Raw genomic sequence first — 27,762 nt, forward strand, 5'->3', positions numbered from 1 at the left:
TTTTAAAAATAACTATTATGCAGTTTTGCATTGTTTACTATAGAACCAGAATTTAAATTAAAAGCCTTTTTCATTTGTATTATTCCTTTATTGATTTCATTCAAGATTTATTTTTAGTTAAATTGTATTGTTTTGAATAGTTTATCAAGAGATTCTTTTGACAGAGAAAAATCAAAGGATAACAGTATAGTTTTTTGTAGTTTTTTTCCCCCCAAAAAATAAAGGAATATTTTTCAGTCATCATTTTTCTACTGTCCCATTTTGTAAAATAAATCGTGAGAGAATCGCATCGTGAACCTAGTATCGTGAATCGAATCGTATCGGGAGTTGAGTGAATCGTTAAATCCCTAATATTTATACAAAAAGTACAGAAATGCACAAAAATATACAAGACGACTCCAAAAACACACAAAATGACTCCAAAAAACATACATTACAGAAAAATACACCAAACGACAACAAAAATATGAAAATTGCTCAAAATACACAAAAACTAAATATTTATACAAAAAATACACAAAATGAATACATACTTCCGACTGGCACGGTACTAGTAGTAATAATGTAAACAGGCTTTCAACGGGTTCCCAGCTCAGTGAAAAGTCGAAAAACAAATTAATTCACATCTCAAACTGATCCGCAATTCACTTTTAATTTAACAAGATGGTGCTGCAGGCTGAAGAAAAGGTCGCTCTACCATATAAGTTACTTACTCAATTTTAAATGAGTAAATAATAATTAAATAAAGTATGGACTTCTAAACACAATAAATTTATGCTATTTTAGAATTTGATTTTTCTTTCTGACATAAACAGAACTGATAACTGAAAGAAAAAAAATCCATAGGTCGCTCCACTATATAAGTTACTTGCTCAATTTTAAAGGAGTAAATATTAACCGAATAAAGTAGTGATTTATAAATATGATACATTTATGCTCATAAACATAACTAAGATAAAAAACGGAAAAAACCAACTCTATGGATTAGTCACTCCGCCATATTCTTCAGTTTTAAATAAGTAAATAATATTTAAATAAAGTAGTGACAAAACATTTATGGGTTTTTAAGTTGATTTGAGTTCTTATATTATTGATTATATGAGACAGGCTGAAATAGGCCGGATGGGACCTGTGTGATGGTGTGAAATGTTTGACGTGCTCAAACAACATTTCTAAACCGGTGAGAAAATAGCACAAAGAGCTGTGTCTCTGCATGGATTGTTTGACTCATAACTTACGCCCATGTTATAAAAGCGCTTATTGCTGTGAGCGTTTATGAAAGGTAGTCCCACGGGGTCCTCGACTGTCCTCCACAGACACTCCAGCCCCTTTGAAGTGAAGGCCCAACAGAGACCACTGATTTTAGTTCATGGTGACTTTTGATCCTGAACTCCAGTTTGAGAGCTGTGGGAGGAGTCAGATCACATGCACCTTCAAAATAATCCACTGTAATGATGATTTCATTAAATCAACCAATCAATTTTTAGCCTTTTGAGAGTGAAACTAAATTGCTCTCAATAATGGATATTCTTCTATATTTAACCATTGTTCGTCAGCAGTAGGACTTAAAATGTGGACTTAAAAATGACTGCAGACATCAGATATATAGTAAAAAGTACAACTTTATTGCTGTGATTGTCCTCAAGAGTTAAAATGCATAGAACAATCCCAAAATAAAAAGTAAATGAGACTCATTCAACAATTTCAATCTTTAACCAGGTTTAAGCAAAAGTGCAACAGCAACTTCACAGTAGCTTCAATTTTCTGATTAAGAAATCATATAACTACATATTTTATAACATATAACATTACAATTTAAAAAATAACAAACTCTTCCCTTAGCATCTCAGCATAGTGTGAATAATAAATTAAACATGCCTGTGGCACACATATAGCCTACTCAAAGGGTAAACCCATGTAAACAAAGAGGGGGCGTGCTCACATCGGAATACGGTAACCCACAAGGACAGAATGCAAAAAAGTCCAAAAAAACTGTGGTGGGAAAAAAAAAACTTGAATTTGCAAAATAAAAATTGTTTTTAGCTACAAATTTGATAAATCGATTAAATCAATTTCTTGCCCAGCCCTAGTCAGCAGATTCAGCAGGTCACTGTTTTTACAGTTGGATGGAAAATGCCAAAAACCTTTACACCTTCATTTGGATTTGGGGTTGATTTCACACTGCACTGTAAAACAGACAGAACATCATGCAGCAAGAAATGCTGCTCATTTTAGGCACAATTTCATTTGGCAAATCCTGAATTTAATGTGCTATGAAATATACATATTTCATTTTACTGAATACTGCAAAAAAAATATAAATCATGCACCATACTCATTTTATTATTCATCATTATATTCATCTTGAAATCATGTGATTGATGATGTAATTGTTTCCTATTGGAGTGAAGCATTCAGTCTGCTTTTTAGATCATTTAGCAGCTTTTTAGATCATTTAGCAGCTTTTTTAGTCAAAATGCCAATTTTTGCTGCTTTTTGATTGCTCTAAAAAGCAGGAAAAGTTAAAGATGCCGATGTAACCCTCTTTTGTTTACCAAAACAAAAATTAAGTGAAAAAAATCTGTGACGGGGCGACAGTTCCAAGGACCCCCACCCAAAAAGACTTCTATCCTCAAGGTTTGTTTGTCTTCAACAGTCCATGTTTTATTTGCTAACTTAAGCTATCAGAACATCAGCTGCGCACAGTTTAAGCGAGAGTAAAGGTCCCTTAGGAGAGCTCTTTTTCTCTGCTTCACTGTCTACTATGAAACCGCAGAATTGGAACTGTCACCCCCTGCAGTCACATATCTTTGTGGGTCACAACTGTTTTTATCCCCTTTCGGTAAACGAAAGAAGTTTACATCAACATTTTTACTTTTCCTGATTATTTAGAGCAACCAAAAGCAGCACATGTTTTTATTTTGAATCAGAAAGCTGCTAAATGATTTAAAAATCAGGCTAAATGTTTCACTCCAATAGAAAACAATGGGATGTTTACAGGCAGTGGGGCCATGTGACATCATCAATCATGGGATTTCAAGATGGCGGAACACAGGCTCTAAAACTGTAACCTTGTTCCATTTGTAAAAGACAGTATAATGAATAAAATGAATATGGTTTTGTTAGGCATAGATCTAATAAGTACATTCAAAAGATTTTAGGCCAAAACAGTGGAGGATCCCTTTGAGACAGAAAAGAAAAATGGGGTTCATTGAATTTAACTGACAGCATATAGCAACCCAAAATATGTGACGTGCAAAAATGGCTCTTTAAATGTGTCAACGTTGTATAAAGACTAATGTTTGTGCAGCAGGAGGACAGATTTTGTTTTATATCACAGCCTCTGAGAACGACAGACTGAAACACCAGGTTTTGGTGTCAAGCTGCTTCCAGCAGCAGCTTTTTAGGAACACAGGGAGAAATTGTGCTGCGAGAGCCTCAAACAGCAGCCACTCGACACGCTGGACTCTCACTTGTTGTTGAGTGGGAAAAACTCAACTTCTGTGCCTTGTACTATCTATATCATTGTTGCTCTCTCCACCTACACACCAAGCCGAGAGCTGAGCTTCAGAGAGGCAGACATCTGGAAGAGGAAGGGAAACAGTACGTGGAACAGAGCAGATGAAGAGATGAAGGCTCAACTGATTCCACAGCTGAAATTAAAACGTTAATCATAAAAAAAATGTTACAGAGAAGCACAATTTGTTTTTGATCTGGGAGGACTTTTGATTTAATGCTCAAAGCTGTCCATGGAAACAACACGTTAATGAATGGTTGGTGAACCCAAATGATGATTCTCATATTGATAAAGCAAAATCCAGACGAAACAGACTTCAGAAAAAGCTGAAAATACGCTGCCTTTGGACTTAATGGTTTTCATCTTGGGGAACTGACTGCGCATGCACAAACATGTAAAAACACACAATGGGAACAGAGGCAGAGCCCCTGTGTGTACCAGGAAATAGCACTGTTTAGTCCTTTGGGCTATGAAAAGCACAAAATGCGGACACTTTCAAACTTATAGCTACTGTAGGCTATTGGAAATGAAAAAATAAATAATTTATAATGATATTATAATTAAAACAAATAATCAAAATATCAATTCACCCTTGGGTAGGCACTGCCTACCTTGCCTACCCTGACGGCACGTCACTGGAAAAGAGTGAGAGAAGATGACAAACTGGATGAGTGTCTTTGGCAGGTTTTTTGAACAGAATAATAATAATAAGCCTCAGCTTCAGCCTTAGTGTAAAGAAAACCTGCACAACACCTTTAAGCTCTGAGTTAGTCAGTCAGTCAGTCAGTCAGTCAGTCAGTCAGTCAGTCAGTCAGTTAGTTGTGGGTGTTCTCGCACACTGTTGGTATCAGGGTCATTATTATGGATGGGAATTGAAAATGTTAGTCCAATCTGTTACAGATGTAGTTGATTAAAATATATAATAGTTTCAATTACATTTTATCAACCATATATGGGATAGTATTATTGTTTGTAAATACATACTGTATATGTAGGTGTTATGGCAGTTTAGGATGAAATGAGACAGAGTCAAGTTTTAGGGTTGCTGGTCAGATGCAGACACATGGTTTTGGAAGCAGACCGGCCTGGGATTCAAAGGTTTTCAGTGTGTACCAATGAATTTGTCGTTGTTCTGTGCTCTCAGGGTTTTGTATGTTGCTGATAGTGCTAGTTATAACAATAACAGAGCCTCCAAGAAGAGACCTTGGTAAAAGCTATCAGTGTACGATGGTATTCTGCAAACACATATCAGTAGGGATGGGAATCGAAAACTAGTTCCTGTTGAGAACAAGTGTTCCCAGTGTTTCAATTTCTTGGAATCATTTGCCATCTTCGCAAATGATTCCCATATCGATTCCAGTTTGCGCGAATGATGCCACCCCACACGGTACGTAGCTTACGCAAGTTACTCAATGTCCGGGGTGACGTCATTAACCTGCACAACCAGCCGGAAACTTGGCGCCTGCGAGCGGCACAGACACCTGAAAGTTTGGTTACTTTTCACAAGAAAGGATGACAACAGGGCACCTTTCTACACTAACAAAGTGGATATTTCATCAAAGGGAGGACATTTTACCAGTATACAGAAACATTTGCTCACAACATTAGCACGTCCTCTGCTGTTGACACTGCAGCCAGTAGCTAGCTAACTAGCTAACTAACTAACTAATTAACACTGCCAATCACATTAGCACCATTTGGCTCATTGTAAAACCTGCTATTACTAACTGTTAACTGTTACTTCAAAGTTACTGAATCATCCAAAGGGCTACCATTGTGAAATACATTTCTTAAATAGCTACTAAATTTTATGGTTTCACTTTAATTAAAGGGTAAAATAATCAAGGAGAACTAGCAGCAATTTTTTTTATTTATTAACACATTTTTATTAATTTATCCAATTGTTTAATTTTTATCACATTTTATAGGAATTCATGATTCTCTTTTTCTAGCCAATATTTAACAACATGAACTAATCATAATACATTTTTACAATTTAACAGTTGCATATTTTTCAAAAATCCACTTGGCAATTTTTTAAAAAAACAATCACCAAATCTACAGTAAATCTTTTTTTAGGGCACATTTTTCACAATTTTTCAGCGAAAACACATTTGAAAATGTTTAATTCGGCACAATGACGTATCCAAGTGTAGCCCTATTTTCCTCTACTAGGGTTATGCATCTGTCATCTGTATTTGAGTTTAAAGCCTGGCAAGTAGATTATAGATGGAACTCCTTGGTGTCATTGTGTCTTTGGGCAAGGCACTTCACCCACATTGCCTAGTATGAATGATGTACTGCGTGAGTGAGTGTTGGTGGTGGTTGGAGGGGCCGATGGCCCACTGTGGTAGCCTCGCCTCAGTCAGTCTGCCCCAGGGCAGCTGTGGCTACAATCGTAGTTTACCACCACTAAGTGTGGAGTGAAAGAATAATGCCTTAATTCTGTAAAGTGACTTAGAGTGTCTATGAGAAAGCGCTATATAAAATTGATGCATTATTATTTTTATTATTATTAGTGGTCCTGTTAGAACAGGCCCAAGGGTACCTCACATGGTCTGAGTGCTACCATGTTGGTGACCCCTGCGTTGGATGAATGCCTTCTCATGTATTTTGTTTAGATGACCATGATGAGGGACAGAGTCTGACTAGCTCGCTCCAGTTCACATCGTCTGCCTCTAGCTTCTTGATGGGCCGGTATAGACCAATGTCAATGACTAAGTTTGCGTGCTAATCCACCTGTTTGTTCCTCTTTTTTCCAACGTGCTGTTGTATTGAATTGAATGTTGTGTTTTTTGGTTTTTGTCACAATGTTTGCTGAGGAGTTTTTTCATGATACCAAACTCCGCCCCTTTCTACAAGGGCCAAGTTTGGTTTCGTTCTTTTTTTTTTTTTTACTTCTTCTTCTTACCCATGTTCCATAGTTCTCATCTAACAAAACAAAGCACTGCCCTGCTGCTGGTTGATTGTCTTTTCATGTTTCTTGGTTGGGATATAACTGAAACTGAATTTCCCCTCAGGGGTTTTTAAAGTATAATCAATCAATCAATCAAAGAACCGAATCGAAAATGGAATCTGATTTGTTAGAATCTTAATCAGTTCCCATCCCTAGTCATGATCTTGGATTTGGTTCTCTGACTGTGTCTCAGTTCATCCTGACACCATGAGAAGGACAGAGATGACCATGTGGCATTTTTTTGGCATTGCCAGAGCAAAGCTCTCAGACTTTCCTTAAAGGGGACATATCATGGTTTTAAATCCTTCCTTTTTACATATAAATCATACAGTTATGGTCTATATAAAGCGGAACTGCAATGCTTGGGTCTGAATTCCTCATTATTATTGCTCCACCCCTTTTCTACCCCTTTTCTGATGTGCTTCTGAGAGCAACTCGTTTTGGTGCGGTCTCTTTAAATGCAAATGAGACACTCCATACCCCGCCCCCTCTCTTCAGGTGACACTCGGTTCAACTCCACCCTGCTCGGCCATTTTTGTAGTTTGATAGAAGAGATACGGCTATGTAGCGGCGCATAAACTTTTTAGTCAGAGGTTATTTACAAAATGTCAACAACAGAAGACTTGTCCATCCAGCCTTACATGTTTGAGCCAGAGTCGGACCCGGCGGAGCGAGATGAAAATGAAGATGATGAACCTGCAGAACCCTAGTGAGCTAACACAAGCACCAAGCTAACGCTAGCGCCAAGCTAACATCACGAAATGCATTTTAATACAGTCTTTTCGGAGACAAAAACGGCAAAATGAAATGACTAATGAAAACTTTAGACTTAAATTAAATCACGTAGGCCATATCATCAAGGATCTAAAACGAGCACACAATGCTAACATATGAAGACGGTGCAACTGCTAATGCTAACAAAACAATGACAGGGACGTCTTATCACTTTTTAGCGTTTTTTTACAGCTTACCGAAGTGCTCTGTTCGTCGTCTCCAAAGATAGAAGGAATTGAACCCTCAATCAGACAAAGTCTTTCGGCAAATCCTTCTTTATACTGGTGGAGGTTGATGAAGCAGTCATCATTGAAGTGCTTCACGCACACAAAAATGACCTTACCTACAGATGTGGGTACATTTCCGTAAAAAATAAAACTCAACCAGGCACTTTGAAAAGGTTCTGATGCTGGGAGACGGTGTAATGAAGCGTGTGGGTTACTACATCCAACAACCCAACATTTTGACTTATCCTCTCGTAACTTCTGCATCCTGGAGCTTGGACTACAAAATAAAAGCGAGAAATAAAAATGGCGGATTGCTCGAAGTGTTGGACCTGGAGTTGATGTACTAATTTGGCAGTTTTGCTGCAAATACTGTGATGTAATAGTTCAAAAAACGTAATAGAGAATAGAAAAATAGAAACAGATTGAAAAATATGAGCAAAACAGAATATAAGGATATCTACGGAGCACCTGAAGAGACTAATTAGATTTTTTCTGTACTTCTAAGCACTCTAAATATACAACAAAATGCATTTAAGGGCTAAAAAAGTGGATTTAGCATGATATGTCCCCTTTAAGAAAATTATTTCCTCGTTTACAGCAGCCCAAAAGCAGAAAATGACATCTAAATCTCATATTTTGTCCTGCTTTGGTCATTCTCACCCTGAAAGGAAATGTATTTAATGTGAACAATGCCATACATGATATCCTAATCACAGGAACTGGATCATATTCAAAGGAAATCAAGACAAACCATTAGAAAAACATTCAAACTAATCAGAAGGATGTGATTGCACATGGGCTCACACAAAAAACTCCTGTTCCTTTGAACGATCTGCACTGTAAGGTTTATTCCTCAGAATAGTTTAATCAGTAACAAATAAGGTTATCTGATTGGTTGGTACATATAATATTGATTGCTTCCTCTAATATTAGCACAATGTAGAGATTAGGCATTGTGAGTGTGCAATGTGAACAGTCCTAAACATATGTCTGTGCTGTGTTGCTTTGCTTCATGTCCTGCTGGATGATGGTCAGGTATTGTATAGGTAGCACAGGTCTGTCATTGGTCAGATACACACAGGGTTTATTGGTAAAGTTGCAGAGGCAGAAACAGACAAACAGGCCTGGAGCTCCGTAGCTTCAACAGATGTGAACAAGGTTCCTCTATAGTGTGCTGGTCTCTCACAGTTCCATTAGTGTAAAGATGCCGATAACGGCAAACAAAACACATTAAAGTCACTACGTGCAAAGACTGAGAGTCTGAGGGCTTGAAGGTCACTTTGAGCAAAAGAGGCAACCAGCGCTGTGAGCACAGGTCAAAGTTCACAGCTACAAGTATGGAAAGCAGAGTTCTTAAATGACAAATAATTTCCTTTATCCAAAGTGACGTACAGCACTAGGGTTAAGAGACTTGCTCAACATCCCACAGTGATGTCCCAGGTTGGGTTACTTCATTCAAACATGCTTGGGTGGATGGATACTAGGACCCCCTCTACCTACCACATCACACCCATCCTGCAGCAGAACCATTAGCTCCAAATCACACGTTGCGTAAATTTCAAAATATTACGGTTTTATACGGAGAGGAGGCGAGTCAAAGATGAAGGAGGCAGATTTGAAGATCAGCACTGGAGGAGTTTGTTTGAGTACTAAGCATTAAGTTGCACACAAAAACCAGCTGTTTGCAGATGGAACTAGGCCAAGGTCATGCTATTCCCCCCTTGCCCCCCATTCTCCTGGTCTCTGTCTGTACACCTGCAGGGTTCTCCCCAGCGCTGTTGAGCGTAGCTGGGCTGAAACGGGCCTGATATACTGCAGGTTTTGTCCGTGTCTCTGTGCATCTCCAGGTCCCACATATTACCTCATTTAAATCTGAAAAGCGCGTCTTGGAATCAGTCTTTTGAATAAAATGTTATTTCTTGTTTATACAGTGTCTCTGAGTATTTATTAGTGGAGGACCTGTACCAAGCATGAGTAACTCTAACTCCATTCATCATGACCTTTCTTCACCAATTCAACAAATAACTTTTGGCTTTAAAGTAATGTAGTAACAAAAATGTGAAAAACCAATCAAACTTTGGCTTTATTTTACTAAATTTAGTCCTCAGAGTTAAAAATTTCAAAATTTCCTGGACCCCCCTATATCACCCCCTATGTGAGAACCCTGTACCTGCAAAGGCCTTTAATCTTGTTCATCATTCTTGCAATTTGAAATGTTATATATATATATTTAATGTAATTTATGGTATGATGCCATTAAATAAAATGTACTATTACTTATTGTTATGGATGGATGAATATTTTACATCCATGTTGATGTATTTTTTGTGAGTCCCAGCTGCCAAACCAGTAACATGGATCCCTCCATCATTGTGACTGCACACTGGGATTCCATCTGCTTTTATGCTTTATAGTGGTTGGAGCCTTTTATTCTCAGCTGTAATGTAGGTGGAGGCATGTCTGTAACATAATGTGCTGGCATCATCAGGTGGGAAATAGTCTCCTCCATTATGTTTTCCTCTCAGTCAACGATAGCAGAGAGGAATCCTGTTTTAGGGAGCACATGAGCACATGCTTGCAAACAAAGAGAGACATGCTCCTAATTAGGATACTGTGTGGGCGCCACGGTGGACACGGACTTGGATATTATCGTGTCAACGCGCCGTTCGTGGTTCTGCGTGTATGTTAATTCACATCGGGTCTGATAAGAATTGTAGCACTCAATAGAACGGTGCTGAAACTTCCCATCATCCTCTCTGTGGAGGCTTCATTTTCTGGATGAGGGCCTTTGAAGGCGATAACAAAACCTCAGACACACCCTCTCCAACTCGTCTTTTCTTCTCACGCGGTATCTGCATCTCTCCACCCTGACCCCTGCAACCCTTTAAGCCTTTTCCCCTCGTCTGAAATTTCATTTCATCATTTCGCTCCACAGTCACCTCCACCATCTTCATATTTCTGCTTCCCACTCTTTTCTACTAATCTAATTCCTCTCAGTTCTCTTCTTCATAATCATTGTCTTTTTCCCTACTTCCTCTCCCGTTTATTTCCGGCCCTTTGTGCCCCCACACCATCTCTCCATCCCATCCTTCCCTCTCTGAAAGTCCCTCGTTTACCTCCGTTTGCCTTGTTATTCCCATTCCTCAGCAGGAAAGCTGCCCGTTACACCCTTTTTGTTTATTACATGTTTACGTCACAGCAGCCAGTTTCTAACGTTCTCTGCCGTTTTCTGCCCTCTGTGTAAACATGGGCGTAAATACTGGCAGCCCACCATTGAGCTGAAGAGGTCTTGTACCATAGCAACCATACATGATGCAAAGCAGAAACTCCCAGTAGTCATCATTAGCAGCAAAGTCCTTCGGAAATAGGTGTGGGGAAAAAATTACTCATTTACTGCGTTTTTGTCATGGCCACGAATGGGAAATAACAATCATTTAAGTTGCAAGAATATAAAAGCATTCATTTAAGCCACATTTGTCAAACTCAAGACCCGGGCACCAAATCTGGCCCCTTAAAGCATCTAATTTGACCCGCAAAGTCAGAGAAACTATGAATCATTGTGTAAATTACCAACCAATTCAGTTGTAGATATCTCCAAAATAATACACACATTCCGGCTCTTTATAGTGCCTCTGTAGAAGGTGGTGAGAATAGCTGCACATGCAACAGTAGTTCAGGCAAGTTGAGAGAGCGTTTTTCTATACTAGATAAGAACATAACAAGCATTAGCTTATTTTTTATTATAACATAAATCCAACTTTTAAAGTAAATAACAAACACAAGCATCATCAAACAAAAGTTATTACAATAACTTTGTTTGAAGGTGTTTTTGTGCCACAAACAGGTTTGCCTCATATTCTCCAGAAATGTTCTTGATTTTCCATTCTTAGCTCAGTATTTGGTGTCAAAACGTTGATGTATATTGTACTTTTTGATAGCTGCCTTAAATTATATACCAGTTTTATTCCTAAAGCACAATTATTACTTTTTCCTTCTTTCTGCATCAATTTTTCTCTTCTATTGACTTTTCCCAAATTCACTCATTGAAAAAAATAGTGAAACAGTGTAGTAGCGGGATGCTTTGCTATTACTTTGTTGATAAAAAAAAAAAATGCAGTGTGGGAGATGTAGTTTATAGTCACTGTACGCTTGGAGACAATCATACACTTTAAGCTCTTGCGGGCCACATAAAATAACATAGCGAGTCAGACCCAGCCCACAGGCCTTAAGTTTTACACATTTTATATAGTTGGAGTGTTGTTTTCCCAGCATCCTTTGGGTTACTTTACCCAAAGCTGAAAGCTTCCATCTCCATCGATGAACAGTAGGACACCTTTGGTTTCTCTTATTTCTGGTTTTCAAATTCTCATCTGTGTTTGTGGAAACTCAGATTTTTTGTGGAGGCAAAGAAAATTCACATTTATTCTCCAGTAAGTTATGTAACAAATGTGTTTATTTTAAAGCACTTTGCCAAAAACAAGAAAAAAAGGCCCAGCCAATCTGTGAAGGTTAATACAAGTCGACCTCATGTCCAACATGTGATGCTCGTATATTTCTGAGGGTGTAAATCACTTTAGGTGTAAAACTTGTGATGAAATGTCACTGAATTATTTAGAATGTTATTGCGTGTTAAATGTGGGCGTGATTGACGAGTCGTTTAATAATGCAAAGTCTGCATTGTGCTTCATGACGCTATAATAATGACACGTTTGATGGTAATATAACTATAATAATATATTATACTCAACACTCACTCACGCAGTACATATATATCATTTTCTGAATCAGCAAGTGTTTGTATGGTAGATTTTTTCTGAAAAGAACAAAACATCATGAATGAAACGTGAAAGGTTAATATTTCCCCAGTATGTGTTACCTGATGTTTGAAAGTGATTGATATGATGCAATAGTTTTACAATAGAGTCATTCCATGTGTTTCAGGACATCCCATGCACTTAGGTCTAAAATAATGTGTAATTTTTTTTCACCAATTGTTCCATGATGATCAAATAGGCACACTGTAGATTTTTGGTTTGATTGGATTAGGACTTTTTGGGGGGTATGTGTCGATTTTTGCGCACCCTTATTTTTCTTCCATTTTCAGCTTCAGCTCAGGAACCACATCACATAGGAAACTGAAATGTGGGATCGTAGTACAAAGATCTGCTATCCTCATTGGTTGACATGCCAGCCCATCATATATCGGGTTTGGGTCTGAAACATGTTGGGCCTTCAGTAAACAACTTAGTATATACCTCAGCTCCCTGTAGCTTAGAGCTATGAACATAGATTGTTCAAAAATTTAAAAAAATAAATAAAATGAAAACAATATTTACTATGAACACATTTCTCATGTTCTAAATGTTCTCTTTTTGGGGGCATTTTTCTTTCAAAATACCGTAATATATATCTATAGTATCATCATTATCATAACAGTAATTAAATGCATCAGAAACCAGAATGCCCTGAAAACCAATTGAACTGGTTTCTGATGCAGCATTTACTACATCTACAGTAACCCTAACCCTGTGTGGCCCCTGATCACTGAACTATAGCCTCACCATAGCAACACCCCATGCCTGTCCTTCCTCCACCATCCTCTTCCTTCTCCTATAGTCAACGCTTTGTCTCCAAGACAACCAGAGGAGAAGAGGAAGCGATCGGGTGTGGGGGTGGTGATGGTGTTGGTGGTGGAATGATACCGCGAGCCTGGTTTCTGGATGTCTTTTAAAGGAAACTCAAAGGCGTCCTCAGATGAACATGAGAACTCTGACCCCCTCCCTCTTGTCTTTCCTCCTCACCGTGGTTACCTGAGTTCTTCTAAAACACTCATCAACCCTCATTTAACTTCAAGGGGCCAAATACAAAATGAGTAATTTTTACTTTAATGTGCTCTAGATGCACTTCTTGGTACAAATGATATATGAAGTTTGTGGAATAATTTGAGAAAAATGTAAGTATTTTGAAACAATTTAGTTTTTGCTACAGTTTCAGATCAAAAATGTCTGAGAACTGCAAATATTGTGTAGTTTGTGTATTTGAAGGGGATGAGATTGTACAACTGAATTAGTTAGGAATGTTTCTTTCTCCTGTGGCCCAAACTGGATGGTTTAAATGACCAGGTTTGGTCCCCAGGCCTTGAATTTGGCACTTGGATCTAAAAATGGTCAGCAAACATTTACTAAAAGCCTTTGGATGCCATTGTAAAGTTTGGGGCAGTTCTGCTGATGAGTGTAGAGGTTGTTTCTGTATTTTTTAGGATGACATTTCAAACAAAGCCATTGTGATATTATTCCTTTCCGAGCATGTGTCCCTCTCTACAAGGGCCTCGTTTGCTTTTGTCCTTTTTTTTTACCCATTGTTCCATATTTCTCATCTACGAAACGAAGCGCTGCCCTGCTGCTGGCTGCTCCACAGTTCTCCCATTCCTGTCCCCCCATGTTATATGTGATTGTCTTCTCATGTTTTTTGGTCGGGATGTAACTGAAACTGAATTTCCCCTCAGGAATTAATAAAGTATAATCAATCAATCAAACTCAAGGCCTGGGGACCATATCCGACCCTTTCTCCGCAGGAGAAAGTAAAAATTACAGGCGAAACAAATCATTGCGTAATTTACCAAATATTTCAGTTGGAGATATATCAGCACCCCCAAATACGTACATTTGTATGACTTATGATGGCTTTTATTTCTAAATGCAAATTGTTGAAAGAACTCTGCATTTTTCCTACAGTTTTCCTCCAAATGTTTCACAAAATCTTCCCAAATTAAGTAGAAATTAGTCACAAAATCAAGGAAATGTAAATGTAGATTGTGCAGAGACAGATATCTGACACCTAATGCTTGGATATTGTTGGTACTTTACATACTTTACATGTCATTTATACCAGGAAGTGCAAACTAGGACACATTAGTGTTAAAGGTACTTGTTTTCTTCACCTATAGGCCCAAGTTGTGGCCCACTTCAGATCACCCTAACCCTAACCCTGAACTAAAATGAGTTTGACAGCCCTGGTTTAAGGGTTAATGTAAACTGTAAACACAAGGAATTATTCAGAGGCAGTAGACCGAGATGTTCATGATATTCCTTTGACATTCCCTTCATGTATCCATTGCATTACATCTCATCCTTTGATACCGTTGAGTTTTAGTTATTCTGTAAATGCATCTAATTAATTTTCATCATCATTATCCTCTGTTTGCTTCTTCTCCAGTCAACACGCTTATGTAATGTCGCTGGGTTTCCCTCTGTGTGTGTGTGTGTGTGTGTGCGTGTGCGTGTGCGTGTGCGTGTGCGTGTGTGTGTGTGTGTGTGTGTGTGTGTGTGTGTGTGTGTGTGTGTGTGTCAGTTTTTTGGAGGGAAATGCTCTGTAACACTTTACCTCCCCCTAGTGGACACATAACTGTATGTTTTCTCCCAGACTGTGTCCTGTGCTGCATGTTTGCTGATCAAAATTGGGTTTTTGGCGTTTATGTGTGTTTGTGTTTTGAAGGTTCAGTTTGTGGGACTCTGCTAAACAATAAACACTTTTTTTGTGTGCTGTGTAATATTGAGTTTTCCCTTTGGTTTAGGAAATTGTGTTTTTTTTTTTTCTGCTATGTTTTCAGTCTGTGTAGTGGTTCTTGTTTTTAGATGTTATGCTTTGTTTGGATCCATTCAGTGCTCTGGCTGAGCGGCTTTTGTTCGCTTTTACAGTATTATGCCGGGTTGCCTGACCGGCCTCAAAAAAAAACAAAAAAAAAAACCACTACAGTTTCACACCTGCTCTCATCTAAAGACAAGTCTCAGACTATAAAGATGCTACAGAGACTGAGTGTTGCAGGGTCACCATTTACAAGATTTGGACTTTTTGCTGTACTTCCAATTTAAAACAATGCATTGTTTATTATTGTTTACTTTGAATAGAAAGTAAACAAGCACCTTCAAATTGAAAAAAAGCCATGTGAACATACAGTGTTTTTTTAATACGCCTGTAAAATAAGAAATTCAGAGCAAAATGTCATTATAAATGTCACGTTACTGTAATTGAGTTCCTTTTATGTTAACTTTTTTGAGTATGTTTCTAAATCAGGAATTTTACTTAAGTATGTTTTAAAAAAAAAGTCATGTAATATGTTACATTTCTACACCCAACTGCTACTGAGTAAATTATTATTTTTAATTTTAAAATGATCAACGGACATTGTGAAACTACAAAAACTACTGGACAACAAAGACGGAACACATTTAAAAAAAAAATAAAAAATCTATATCATTTTCATGTATCTTCCAATCATTTTATTTTGAAAAATTGCAACTTCCACGTCTCCAACTGCACTAGATTAGACTGTGTGGAAGCGAGAAGCAAGTGCACTGTGATCTAAACGCAGGTGCACACACACACACACACTTTGCAATTTGTTTATATTTCTGTTGCTGTTTAGTTTTTATTTAATAGAAATAATCATTTGGAGAAAAAAAAATGACTATTTTCTTGTTTTCTGGCCTCATTTATATGTTGCAGTCTCCTCTTGGAGTTAAGTCTTGAAGTGTCTCTAACTTGGTCATTATGTTCTTTTCCACGCTGAAATAGCATCGTACACTCACTAAATCTGACGTCAAAATGTATGTAGTGCGTTCACATTAGTGTGAAAAGGTTGAGAAATACCAGGGTGTATACTATATGGGGACATGCACGGTGGCCACACTAGTCATACTCAACTGCCCCATGATGCATTGCGAGCAGAACGTAAAATGGTCCTCGGACCGGCTTCAAGGAGCATAGGGCAGGATCTAGAACTCCATAGTGACACCATCAGCCATCAGCCAAGCCACCGCGGGAACATCACGTTTGTTTATCACTAGAGCTGATACTGTGGATAGAGGACGGACACCCGACCGAACCCTGACCATGTAAATAGATTTGAAGGGTCTTTTTTTGTGTCTGTTGTGTTTCACTTTCTTTTGTTATCCGTGCGCTGATCTGATGTTGACATTATCAGTTGTTTGTTAATAAAATCGGTGCTTACCACTAAAGCAAATGTACATACTGTATGTCATTTCTTTGAGAAAAAAACATAGTTTTTCACTGTTGGGTCGGACTCGGACGAGAAAATGTGACCCGATCTGAACTCCAACTGTGTCACGGTTATTTATTTACTAGCCATTCATGTAACTGTTCACTGTAAGACCTGTGCACATGCCTCTGCGTACATCTGTGGAACCATACAGTAGTTTAGTCCACTGTGCTTCTTTTCTTTCAGTCTCCAAGCCGTTGTCTTCTCATTCTTATTTATTTCCGGGTTATTGGGACAACTCTCCAAGCCGTCGAGAATGTGCACCAGCGTCATTTGACGTCACAGTCAGCAGAACTGTACTGCTGTCCGTACTGTAACAGCAGTACAAAATGTATCACACAATCTTTTCAAGTCAATAGGTAGAAATATGTGGACTCATTCTCTTTGGTTTGGAGCGCTTCATCACCCATTAGCATTAAAAAACTTAAAATTGATGCTTATTTTTTCTCAAATCCTACCCTATGCTCCTTTCAGGAGAAAAAGCAAACATCTACTTTTCAAAGTAAAAGCATCTCTTCTTGTTTTCCAATAGTTTTTGAACACTTTTGTAAACAGGGCTCTTGTTTTGAAATTAACCAGAAGTTCTAACCAAAAAAATCTCCAAAATGTCAGAATGAAATGTGAGTTTTATGGATGAAATGAGCAAATGTTGATATTCTACTTGGTCACTTTCTCACTTAAATTGTTTTCAGAACTTTCAAAGGTGGAGAATTAACAGAGATATTTAGCTTCAGTGTTGTCGTCGTAGGTTCCAAATGCATCCTGGGAAACTTGGAAGTATACTTCAGTGGGAACGATCATCATCCTATTCATACTGTGTTTGAAATGGATTGTGACTTTTCAAACTCAGCCTTAGTTTTTGAGCTGTGTCATGTTGTGTGTCTTTCTCTAACTCTCTCTCTCTCTCTCTCTGCAGGTGGCCATTATCGCTGGTAACTTTGAGCTGGCCGAGATCATCAAAAACCACAAAGAGTCGGATATAGGTGAGCAGCAAACTCCTCCTCCTTCCTCCTGGCTGTGTTCCTTAACCACCCCGTGGGGATACATTTCAAACCCTGCCATGTTTGATCATCCTAAATAACCTCTCTGTGTAATCCTCTGCTGGATTAGCAGAGCACAAGTTGCACAAATGCTGCTCCGACTAGGCCGGGGAGGGATGATCAATGTCCAGCGACAGCAGAGGATCTGGTTCTAAAGCTGTGGCTTGACAGTTGATCACAAGAAATACTTTACTGTGGTTGTTTAGACTTTTTGTTTCATAAATCGTGGGTGTTGAACACATTTCAGTTCAGGGGACAAAATACGGAACAGTTTCATCTTAAGTGGACCAAAGATTATTGGCGGAGAAAGCAAGTGATTCCAACATTAATGTGCCCTAGTTTACACTTCCATATATAAATGATATATAAAGTATGTAAGGCAGCCACAGATATCAGTCCCTGCTGGATCTGCAGTTTCCATGATTTTGTGACAAATTTGCATCTAATTTGGGGAGATTTTGTGCAATAACTTCATGAGAATTTGCATTGAGAATTAAAAATAACTGCTATAATCATGAGGAAAACTGTGAGCAATGGCAAACATTGTAGACTTTCACTGTATTGGTGTATTTTTGAGCGACTGAGATATCTACAACCAATTCACTTGGTATTTTACACAATGAACCACGTTTTCTCTGTCATTTTAACATTTTTCCGTGGGCCAAATTGGATGCTCTAAAGTTCTGGATTGGGGCCGTGAGCCACGAGTTTAACAAGTTGATAGATGCTCAACTCAGAGAGCTCAACTGATAGACTTTTCTCTATAAGCTCTGCTGGTTTAATGGGAGGTGATTTAGATGCTGAATATGCAATAAAAAGCACTTTAAACTCACGCTTGTGGCACCCATTGGTTGCCATGGTAGCGTAGATGGATAATATGGGATTAAATTATGTTTCCTATTATTGCTTTGAATCAATATGGAGCCTTTAAAGAGTAACTAAACCTCTTAACCACTTTGTTTCTGCTAAAAACAAAACAAAATTGATTCTTCACATTTTAGTCACAGTAATACAATTTGGCATATTTTGTTGTAAAATGTTACAGTGACTGCCCTCTACACGTTGAAACTATTTTGCTGTTGGTTGAAAATTGAGGTTTGTGACGTTTTGGTGGCTTCTTATGTCACTGTTGGCCCCGCCCCTTCTATAAAAACTATCACCTGTGGACTCTACAATCTGTGGGAGTACGTTGGATTAAGAGAATTGTGAACAGAGAGGAATAGTGAGTACTGAGTAGCTAGTTAGCGTAGCATAGAACAGTGGTTCCCAAACTGGGGGGCGTGACATTGACATGACAGAGGGGGTGGGTGGCATGAAAAATGTTTTTTACTTTGCACTTTATTAACAAAGAGCCTCATTACTGGGGCGACCGTGGCTCAGGTGGTAGTGGGTCGTCTTCTGATCGAGAGGTTGGGGGTTCGATCCCAGTACCTGACTATGTGTCGAAGTGTCCTTGGGCAAGACACTGAACCCTAAGTTGCTCCCAGTGGTCGACTAGCGTCTTGCATGGCAGTCCTGTCCCACTAGTGTGTGAATGTGAGAGTGATTGGGTGAATGAGCTGATATGTAAAGCGCTTTGAGACTGTTTCAGTGTGGTGATAAAGCTCTATATAAATTAAGTCCATTTACCAAAAATATTTTATGTTGTTTTTTTTTTTACAAGATTTGAAGAATAGTCCATTTTATGTTTTTTTTTTTTTTTTTTTTTTTTTCAAAAAAGGTCACTTTATTTTTTTTTACCCTTTTTTAATGAAGAATTTTTTTTGTCACTGTTCTAAAATATGTGATTGCAAATTTTGTTATTTTTATGAGCTTTGAAGAATAGTCCAATTTTTTTTTTTTTTTACACTTTTTTAATTTTGTCACAAAAATGAAAGCCGCCCCCACATTCTTTGTGTCAAAAAAAAGAATAGAGTTAAAATAGGGTTAAAAAGAAAAAAAAAGTGATGTTTTTTGAAAAAAAAATTAAAAAATGTGACTATTCTTCTTCACATCTCATTAAAATAACGTAAAATTTGCAATCACATATTTTAGAAAAGGGGGCGCAACAGAAAAAGTTTAGGAACCACACGTGTCAAACATTGTTCTTTGGAGATTTTATAGTTTTGACTGGGCGTGTCTTAACTGCTCCAGGAGCCACGCCCATAATAATCAAGGCATTTTTTTGTAATTTCCATCTTATAGACTCACATCAGCCAAAACCTTAGTTTCTCTTTTATCTCCTGATGCATTGGTGGGACGCTCGTTGGAGTTGGATAGGCAGAGGTTTGGTGCCTTTCTTTGCATTTGTTGAGTTTTTATCTTATTTATACGTGAACACTAATCTTTAAATGTGTGTGCTTTGATTTTTTTTGGTGCAGAAACTGGAAAAAAAGCCTTTATTTTTGCATATTCACATTAAACCTTCATAAAAATGACTTTTTGGGACTGTTTTGCTGTAATTTATTTGATACATTTGAATATGAAGAGGTTCAGTCATTGCCATGCACGGTGCTCATAAAGCATCTCTGTGAGTTTGGGTGAGGCTTTAATAAAGTGCATGTTTTATCTGTAAAATAGACTTTCCTCTGTGTGAGGAGGAGGTGAGACATGCAAAAACACAATCCATGTTTCCTTTATTCCCTCCTCCCCTCTGTCTTCTTTCTATTTATTCCCTTTGTTGCTAAGTCGCTGCTTATTTGTTTGAGAGGCAGCAGATTGCTCGATGGCAGCAGAGTCTCTCTGCTCTGATTTAACACTCGCTCAAGTGATATTTTCATCAAGCGGGCTGCAGAGAGAAATGAGCAGACTTGGAAACCAGCCTTCAGTTTGTGGAGCGCAGCGAGAGTTCAGGGATTACAGAGCCCGGGAGAAAATGAGGAAAGATGAATAAATGAGTATATAAGCAGCGGACGGAGGAAGAGGATGATGATGATGATGATGATGAGGCGATGAATGGAAAGAGCGAGAGTCGTCTAATCTATGGATGTAATCCCACGATTGCTGACCTCGCCTCGTGGACGCCGTCCAGCAATGGGACGCAGCACGAGCCTCAAACCCTTCTTTTACCTTCAATTATCCACAGTATCATCTTATGACATTAAAACAATAAGACAGATATCAGTCCCTGCTGCACAATACATTTTCATGCTTTTGTGACCATTTTTTATTCAATTTAGGAAACATTTTTACAAGAAATTTAGGAAAACTGCAGGATTTTTGAAAAAGTCGGAGTCCTGTTATCAGTTTGCGATTAAGAATGACTGGTGGTCTCGGTCTCCACCCGGCCAGACTCAGGATTATTCATCAAGACCAGCATTGTGAACTTTTCCTTGATGTAATTTGACTTCAAACGTTTAGCGTTAGCGTTAGCTCACTGATTGGAAATCTTCTCTAGTGTCTTATTGTGTCAGAAACAAACAAAAACTCAACATCAGTCCATGTTATTTCTAGTCACAAATCCTTCCAAACACTTACACCTGACAAATAAACATATGATTCTCATAATTCTGGACTCATCAGTAGCTTTTAAATACATGACAGGATTTTATTTTTTGTAAGAATTTTTTAGTCGAAAAAAACCACCTTGTTTTTGTCTGTCAAATGTATTTAAAAAGAAAACTAAAATAAAGAGAATTCTATTAAACTGTTCAACCTTGACATGGTTTTTAAAATAGATTTTTATGGTCTTGGCTTATCTTCGTCTATGTCTTTACTAGATTATAATTATATTTAGCATATATATATATATATTATATTTAAGCAACGTTCAACACAAGTAGTTAAAGTTAAGACTTTCTGAACATCCCACAGTGATGGAGCAGGTTGGATTTGAACTGGTGACAAGCCTTAAAGGTCCTACAGTATATTATGCTATTTTTCATCCATCTCCATTTGTTCTAAGAACCCCAACAACATAGTATTTGAGGTTTATTTTCCCAAACTCGTGTGTTTTCTTTAGTTTTAGCCTTTGAAAAGTCCCTTTAATGACACTTCTTCTGTTTTGGAGCCATCATGAATATGCATGAGTGGGCGTGTCTGTAGACGCTGACTTCATGCCTTGTGACGGAGATCAGTGATCACCAAAGTGATTTTCTTTCACTATGCACACACTGTTGTTATTGTTTTTAGCCAAAAAAACTGCACATTACAGTAAAACACATGGATATTTAAGTGGCTATTGTGATTGTGAGTCTGCCTCAGTGCTTCATGCTGTGTGTTTATCACAGCAGTCGCTGCAGGAGCAGCAGTGGAGTCAGTCAGCTGTTTCAAACACTCACCGGAATGTTAATCTGCTAAGTCACTTTCTTCTCCTCATCTTTATTAACTACAGGAATAGTGAGTTTAAAGCTGATATCTGATAATGTATGCAAAAAAATACCTAACTAGTCTTTTACTATGGTGGTCATTCATATACATTTAGTTCTTTCAACATTTATGTCCTATAGACCTCTATACAAATGTAAAAAAGCTGCATGATCGCCCAGCCAATAGCCTTCGACTTCCTGTAGCGAAGACTGTAAATCAAAGTGAATGTGGAACTGTGCACGGATACAAGGCCGTGCGTCACAACAGCAAACTGGCTCTTAGCTGGGACATGTCCATCGCCAAAAGAATAAGAATGACACATAGACCTACAGTACAGCAATGCGACCCAATGCGCCTTTGTTATGTTCCACAATGCAGGTACAGAAAAGTAGAGGCGTGGTTTCTGGTAGATTGGCAGAGGCAGGGGAGGAAGTGGAGCTGTTTAGGGCGGGACATTGAGACGTTTCTCAGAAACTACGGATATTAGCTTTAAGGTGATGATCATTTGTTTTGTCCAACCGCTGCATTGCATTGTGTCACAAGCACATCAGATCAAGTCAAAGGTGATACAAGGCAGTATAACGGCTACTAAAAGTGGAACTGCTCCCTTGGCGCTACACTGCACTCAGGGAGGGGTTGAATGCAGAGAACACATTTTGTGTATGTAGCTTTACATATATGACAATAATGTATATTCTATATTAAACTGCAGTGTTTATTTCACCTGTGAGGTAGTTTGTGAGGGAGGAGCTCACATTATTATAGGGTAGGAGGAGCCAGGATTGGAGGAGTTTCCACGTTGTGATGTCACATGCGACAAAAATCCAACTCGCCCATTTGGAGCTGACTTTTTACAAAATGTGGAATAACAAGGGAGGGAGGAAACTTTTAACGTTGACCCTCTGAATGAGGCTAAAGGAATGTACAGTATATCACTGTCCTAAAATCATTATAAAGGGTTTTTTTTCATCATACTGCCCCTTTAACTGTTAAACCAGCCCATTGGTCTTGACTGGGTCTCAGCGCATTCTGGTTTTGGATACTGTGGTCTCGAGTACAACAATAATCAAGAGGCAAGCTCTAGGTTAAAAGTCCTTTATTAACTAGTCGGAGTCAGCTGTCTACTTCTCATAGATGGTTGGATGGATGGATGATGGATGGATGGATGGATGATGAATGGATGGATGGATGCATTCAGGTGTTTTTAATTCAGTGCACAGTTTTGGGGCACAAATGCCCACGGGGCGTGTGCGTATTCCCCGTGGCTCTCAAACTTTCCTTAGTGGCTGATGATGATGTAACAGCTGAACAAATCCACTGTGTTGTTACATCATTGTTTGTTGGAGCTCACTGCATTGTCAGCTGAACAAAGATTAGAAAAACTCACAGGACAACAGCAGTTCACTCTGTTGACTTAAGGAACAGGTCATCAGTTTGTTAATATACATGTATACATTATTTTCCTTTAAGTTTATGAATGTTCATGACTAACAATCAACACACGCAAACGCAGTAGAAACCTTGTGAAAAACAGATTCATTAGGCACAAATCTGATCTCCTTCTTAACAGTATAATATAAAATAAGGAGGGACAATTATATCACACATGCTCAATGTTTGCCTGCATTAAAGAGTACCTATAGTGGAAATGTATATGACATGTATTACAAAATATGTGCGCCTTTAAGAAAGGAAAAAAAAAATTTGACTTTTTTGAAGAATTTTTATAGACAGGGGCATAAATTATGGAGAGTCTTTGTTTTTTGTTTTTTTTTTATTTTTTAAAGAATTTTTAAAACTTTAAATCTAAAATTTTTTACTTTTTTAATTTTTTTTAAATGTTGACATTAATGCAGTGTTTAAATATATATAAAAAATCTTTTTTTCATTATTTTGAATATTTAAAATAACCAATACATAATATCACAGAAATAGATATACAGTGCAGGAAGAGGTTAAATAATTATTCTTCTTAAAAACATCACATTCAATCTAAAAACAGCTGTATTCTATACTTTTACTCTCTCAAATATGAATCTAGTTCAAAATAAAATCCAGTATAAACATATTAGAACTGTTGCATGTTGTCACTTTGCGCTCTAATTCTTACTACTCTGTATTTGTAACACATTTAACAAAAAAGATCAGAAAATTTAATTTTAGAGAAATAAATAAATGAATAAATAAAGTTTCTGGGTTCGCCAGAAATTTCTGATAAAAAAAATGGACTCACGACAACAAAAAGGTTGGGAACCACTGCTCTAACGTCATGGGAACATTATTAAATGATGCTCAGGCTTAAATATCAACAGGAGGAGTAATTTTACATATATATTCATTGTTCTTCAGCCATTTAAAAAGCTTTTATTTGTTTTATTTATTTAGTTTCTGACTTAAAGCTGGTTCTTAAACAAAATTGGCCTGCAGCTGTTGTTCCCTGCTGTGTTAATCCAGCCCATAATCTGCTGTGCATGGTACACAATCAGCCCGGATCGGACTTCAATTACTGTATTAGACAACAAAGCATTCACTGAGCAGCAGAGGCTCTGCTCAGGGTCACCACTGAAATATACATTCAGTGAAGGCTTCCTCTTTGCCCACAGAGTCAACGATACATCTCCAATATTCTGATGGACCATCAAAACCTAAAAATGTCACGTCTGAGCATGAAGTGACATCTGGTTGTAGAATTAGGAGCAGAGCAGCGCTGTTTCTCATCACGATGCTAACCAGATTGGTGCAATATTCTATATCACCACAGAGGGGTTAAAAGATGCAAATTAGAGTGGCCAAAAACTGACAGTAAAAAAAAAAAGGGTTCAAAGTGTCAATATTGGCTTCTACTTTTGAAATACAATTTAAAAATTAAGAACTGTTAGTTTAAACTATTACTACTGTTAGTTGGCAAATAATGGGAATGACAAATTGCGAATGTGGTCAAAATGGCTAAAACAAGCATGAAATATGGCGAAAAGAGGTTAAAAGTGATAATAATGGGTCAACATGTGTGACAATAGGTGGAAAAGTGATTGAAAGGGTTTAAAATACTGAAAATGTCTTGAAAGTGGAAAAAATGTGCAGAAAAGGCCTTGAAACTTGATGGAGAAGTAATGGAAATTAGAGTGATGTAGCAAAAATGCATTAAAAAGAATAAGAAAAATTATGAAAATAGGTTAAAATATGGCAAGTTTGGTGTAGTTGCAGACAATAGTAAAAAAAAAAAGGGCTCAAATTGTCCAAAAAAAAGTGTCTCTCGAACCCAAATGGGGTCCTGACACCAAGGTTGAGAACCCCCGTTTTATATAATCAGCTATGTGGCTAACCTCGGTGGCTAAAGACTGATTTCCACAAGGATGAAGAAGGCCGTGAAGTAGGACGCGATGTGACACCGCTGGAGGAGAAGGGACAGCTTCTCAGAGGGCACTGACAGTCATTTGTGCTCTAAGCCCCACCCACTTCATGCAGTTAACACGTGTGTGCGTGTGTGTGTGTGTGTGTGAGCGACCTATATTCTGTCGTTAATCGCTGAACATTCAAAGACTCAGTGGGGAAGTGTGTTTGCAACAATGAGAAGAAGCTCTTTGTGCTGCAGTTAAACACTTCAATCTTATTCAATCAGTGAAATCATGCAATTATCCTGGAGAAAAGGTTCAAACAATGCACGGTTTGTCAGTCATCGTTGATGAAACATCTTAGCTTTGGCTTCTAGCACCATCCTGGTCTGTGTTGGACATGTCACATTGACATACTATAGTCCAGGGGTTCTCAACCTTTTCAGCCCGGGACCCCAAAATAAAGGTCCCAGAGAGCGGGGACCCCCACTGTAGCTGAAGGTGGTTGAACTCAGACATGAACATTGAAGAACAGTCATGTGGAGACAGAACCATCTATAAGGGGGAATAAAGGGGAGATATTTTTGGGGTTCATCCATAAAGTCAGTAAAACGATGGTCTATTGTTTTATAAATCTGTGATAACCACATTTATTTATTTATCTGAATAATATCCACTGTTATCCAGGAACGTTTGTATTATTTGCACATTGTATATAGTCATTTTAATGATGTAAATCCTTGTTTGGGGTAAAAGTGATGGAATACATAGTGGAAAAGGTGGTGAAATGGGATTTTTAAAACCAGAGAAATTGGTTAAAAGTTGTAAATTAGAGTGGCCAAAAATGGACAGAAAAATATTAAAAAGGGTTCAAAAGTGTCAATATTGGTTTAAAAGTGACAACAAAATAATACAAACAAATCTTAAAGATGTAAATCCTTGTTTAATCAGAAATAAAATGGGTTAAAAGTGGCCAAAAATGGTGGAAAAGGTGGTGAAATGGGATTTTTAAAACCACAGAAATTGGTTAAAATTTGTAAATCAGAGTGGCCAAAAATGGACAGAAAAGTGGTAAAAAGGGGTCAAACTGTCAATATTGGCTTAAAAGTGGCAGAAATGGGGGGTTAGGGTAATGTAGTTTAAAAAGTAGGAAGAGTTAGTTTAAACTAGCAAATAATGACAAATTGTGAATGTGAGTAAATTGGCAAAAATAAGCATGAAATATGGTGAAAAGAGGTTCAAAGTGACAATAATGGGTCAACACGTGATATTAGGTGGTAGAAGTGGTGGAAAGTGTTTATTGGTGCCGGAAATGGTTGAAAGTGGAAAAATCTGCAGGAAAAGCATTTAAATTTGATAAATGGGAGTAATGTAGCAAAAATGATTTTAATAAGACAATACATAATATTGTAATTTTCAATATCACCAAAATAGAAATCTCAATAAATCACCCAGGCCATAGGTACATTACATTTTCTCACCCACATGACGTGGATTCAATGTTATTAAAGGAATATTGTTTTGTTTCTTAGTAGAAAGCAGACACTTATTTTTAACTCTAATGTTCTTATATATAGATAATAATGAGAATATCTCCATGTGAAGGAGCTGGTGTTTGAGGGCGCGCTCACACTTTGTAATCTGTGGCGTGTTGAAGCACGTTGGTCATCATCTCCACCATGACTGTGTGAATAAAAACAGGAAATCAGACATTGAACGAGATTGAACGGGATGGACAAACTAATCTACATAAAAAATATCACACATTGGCAGTGGTTTTGTTTATCTGCTTGTCACAGTGTTGGTGTGTTTCACAAGGATAATGAAAGCACAGATGATTCAGGAATGGTCTTAGGAAGTCACAAACCAGTTTGCACTCTGGTTTTCTTTCTATCTACGTGAACACAAGCAACTTTCACGTCTCATTGCTTCCCGTTGGATATGACATCACACAAACAAATATTAATCCAGAGCACAGTTTGTTTGTTTTTTTAAATAGTGATTTTAATGAGCGCCTTGGATGTCGTCACAGCAGCCACAAAAACAAACAATAATAAGGAAACAAAGTGAGAGTGGCACCGCATAGAGACACAAAACAAACACACAATGTCTGTGGGAGATACTGTATACAGTACAGCAGTAAGCCTGGGTAAGAATGATTGACACAGCAGCGTATTAGACCACCCTCTGCCTCAGTGTGATAATCACACACACTCCTGTACATGGACAATAGCTCACACACACACACACACACACACACACATTCATAACTTCACAGATTTAACCCTTTTTTGTGTTGTCTGGTGAATATAATTTACATTTCTGCTTTCTCACACAAAAACATATTTTCGGAAATAATTTCGAGCTGAAGCTGCAGCTGTGTTAACATTATTTAGTTATAGGGTTAACATGAGTATGTAGTGCAGGGGTGGCCAATCCTGGTCCTCGAGGGCCGGATTCCTGAGACTTTTAGATGTGTTCCTGCTCCAACACACCTGGTTGAAACCAACGTGTTGTCATCAAGCTCTGCAGGTGTGTTGGAGCAGGGACACACTTAAAAGCCCTCGAGGA

General features: G+C 38.0%; 1 protein-coding gene across 1 annotated transcript in view; it reads left to right on the forward strand.

Moving 5' to 3' along the window:
• LOC114460674 (SH3 and multiple ankyrin repeat domains protein 2-like) overlaps nt 1-27,762 on the forward strand; it is a 284,910-nt gene that overhangs the window by 112,273 nt on the left and 144,875 nt on the right. The window contains 1 exon segment of the mRNA XM_028442602.1: nt 17,449-17,515. Coding sequence (XP_028298403.1) covers nt 17,449-17,515 — 67 coding nt within the window.

Source organism: Gouania willdenowi, chromosome 3, assembly GCF_900634775.1.
Source record: "Gouania willdenowi chromosome 3, fGouWil2.1, whole genome shotgun sequence".
Lineage (NCBI taxonomy): Eukaryota > Metazoa > Chordata > Actinopteri > Blenniiformes > Gobiesocidae > Gouania > Gouania willdenowi.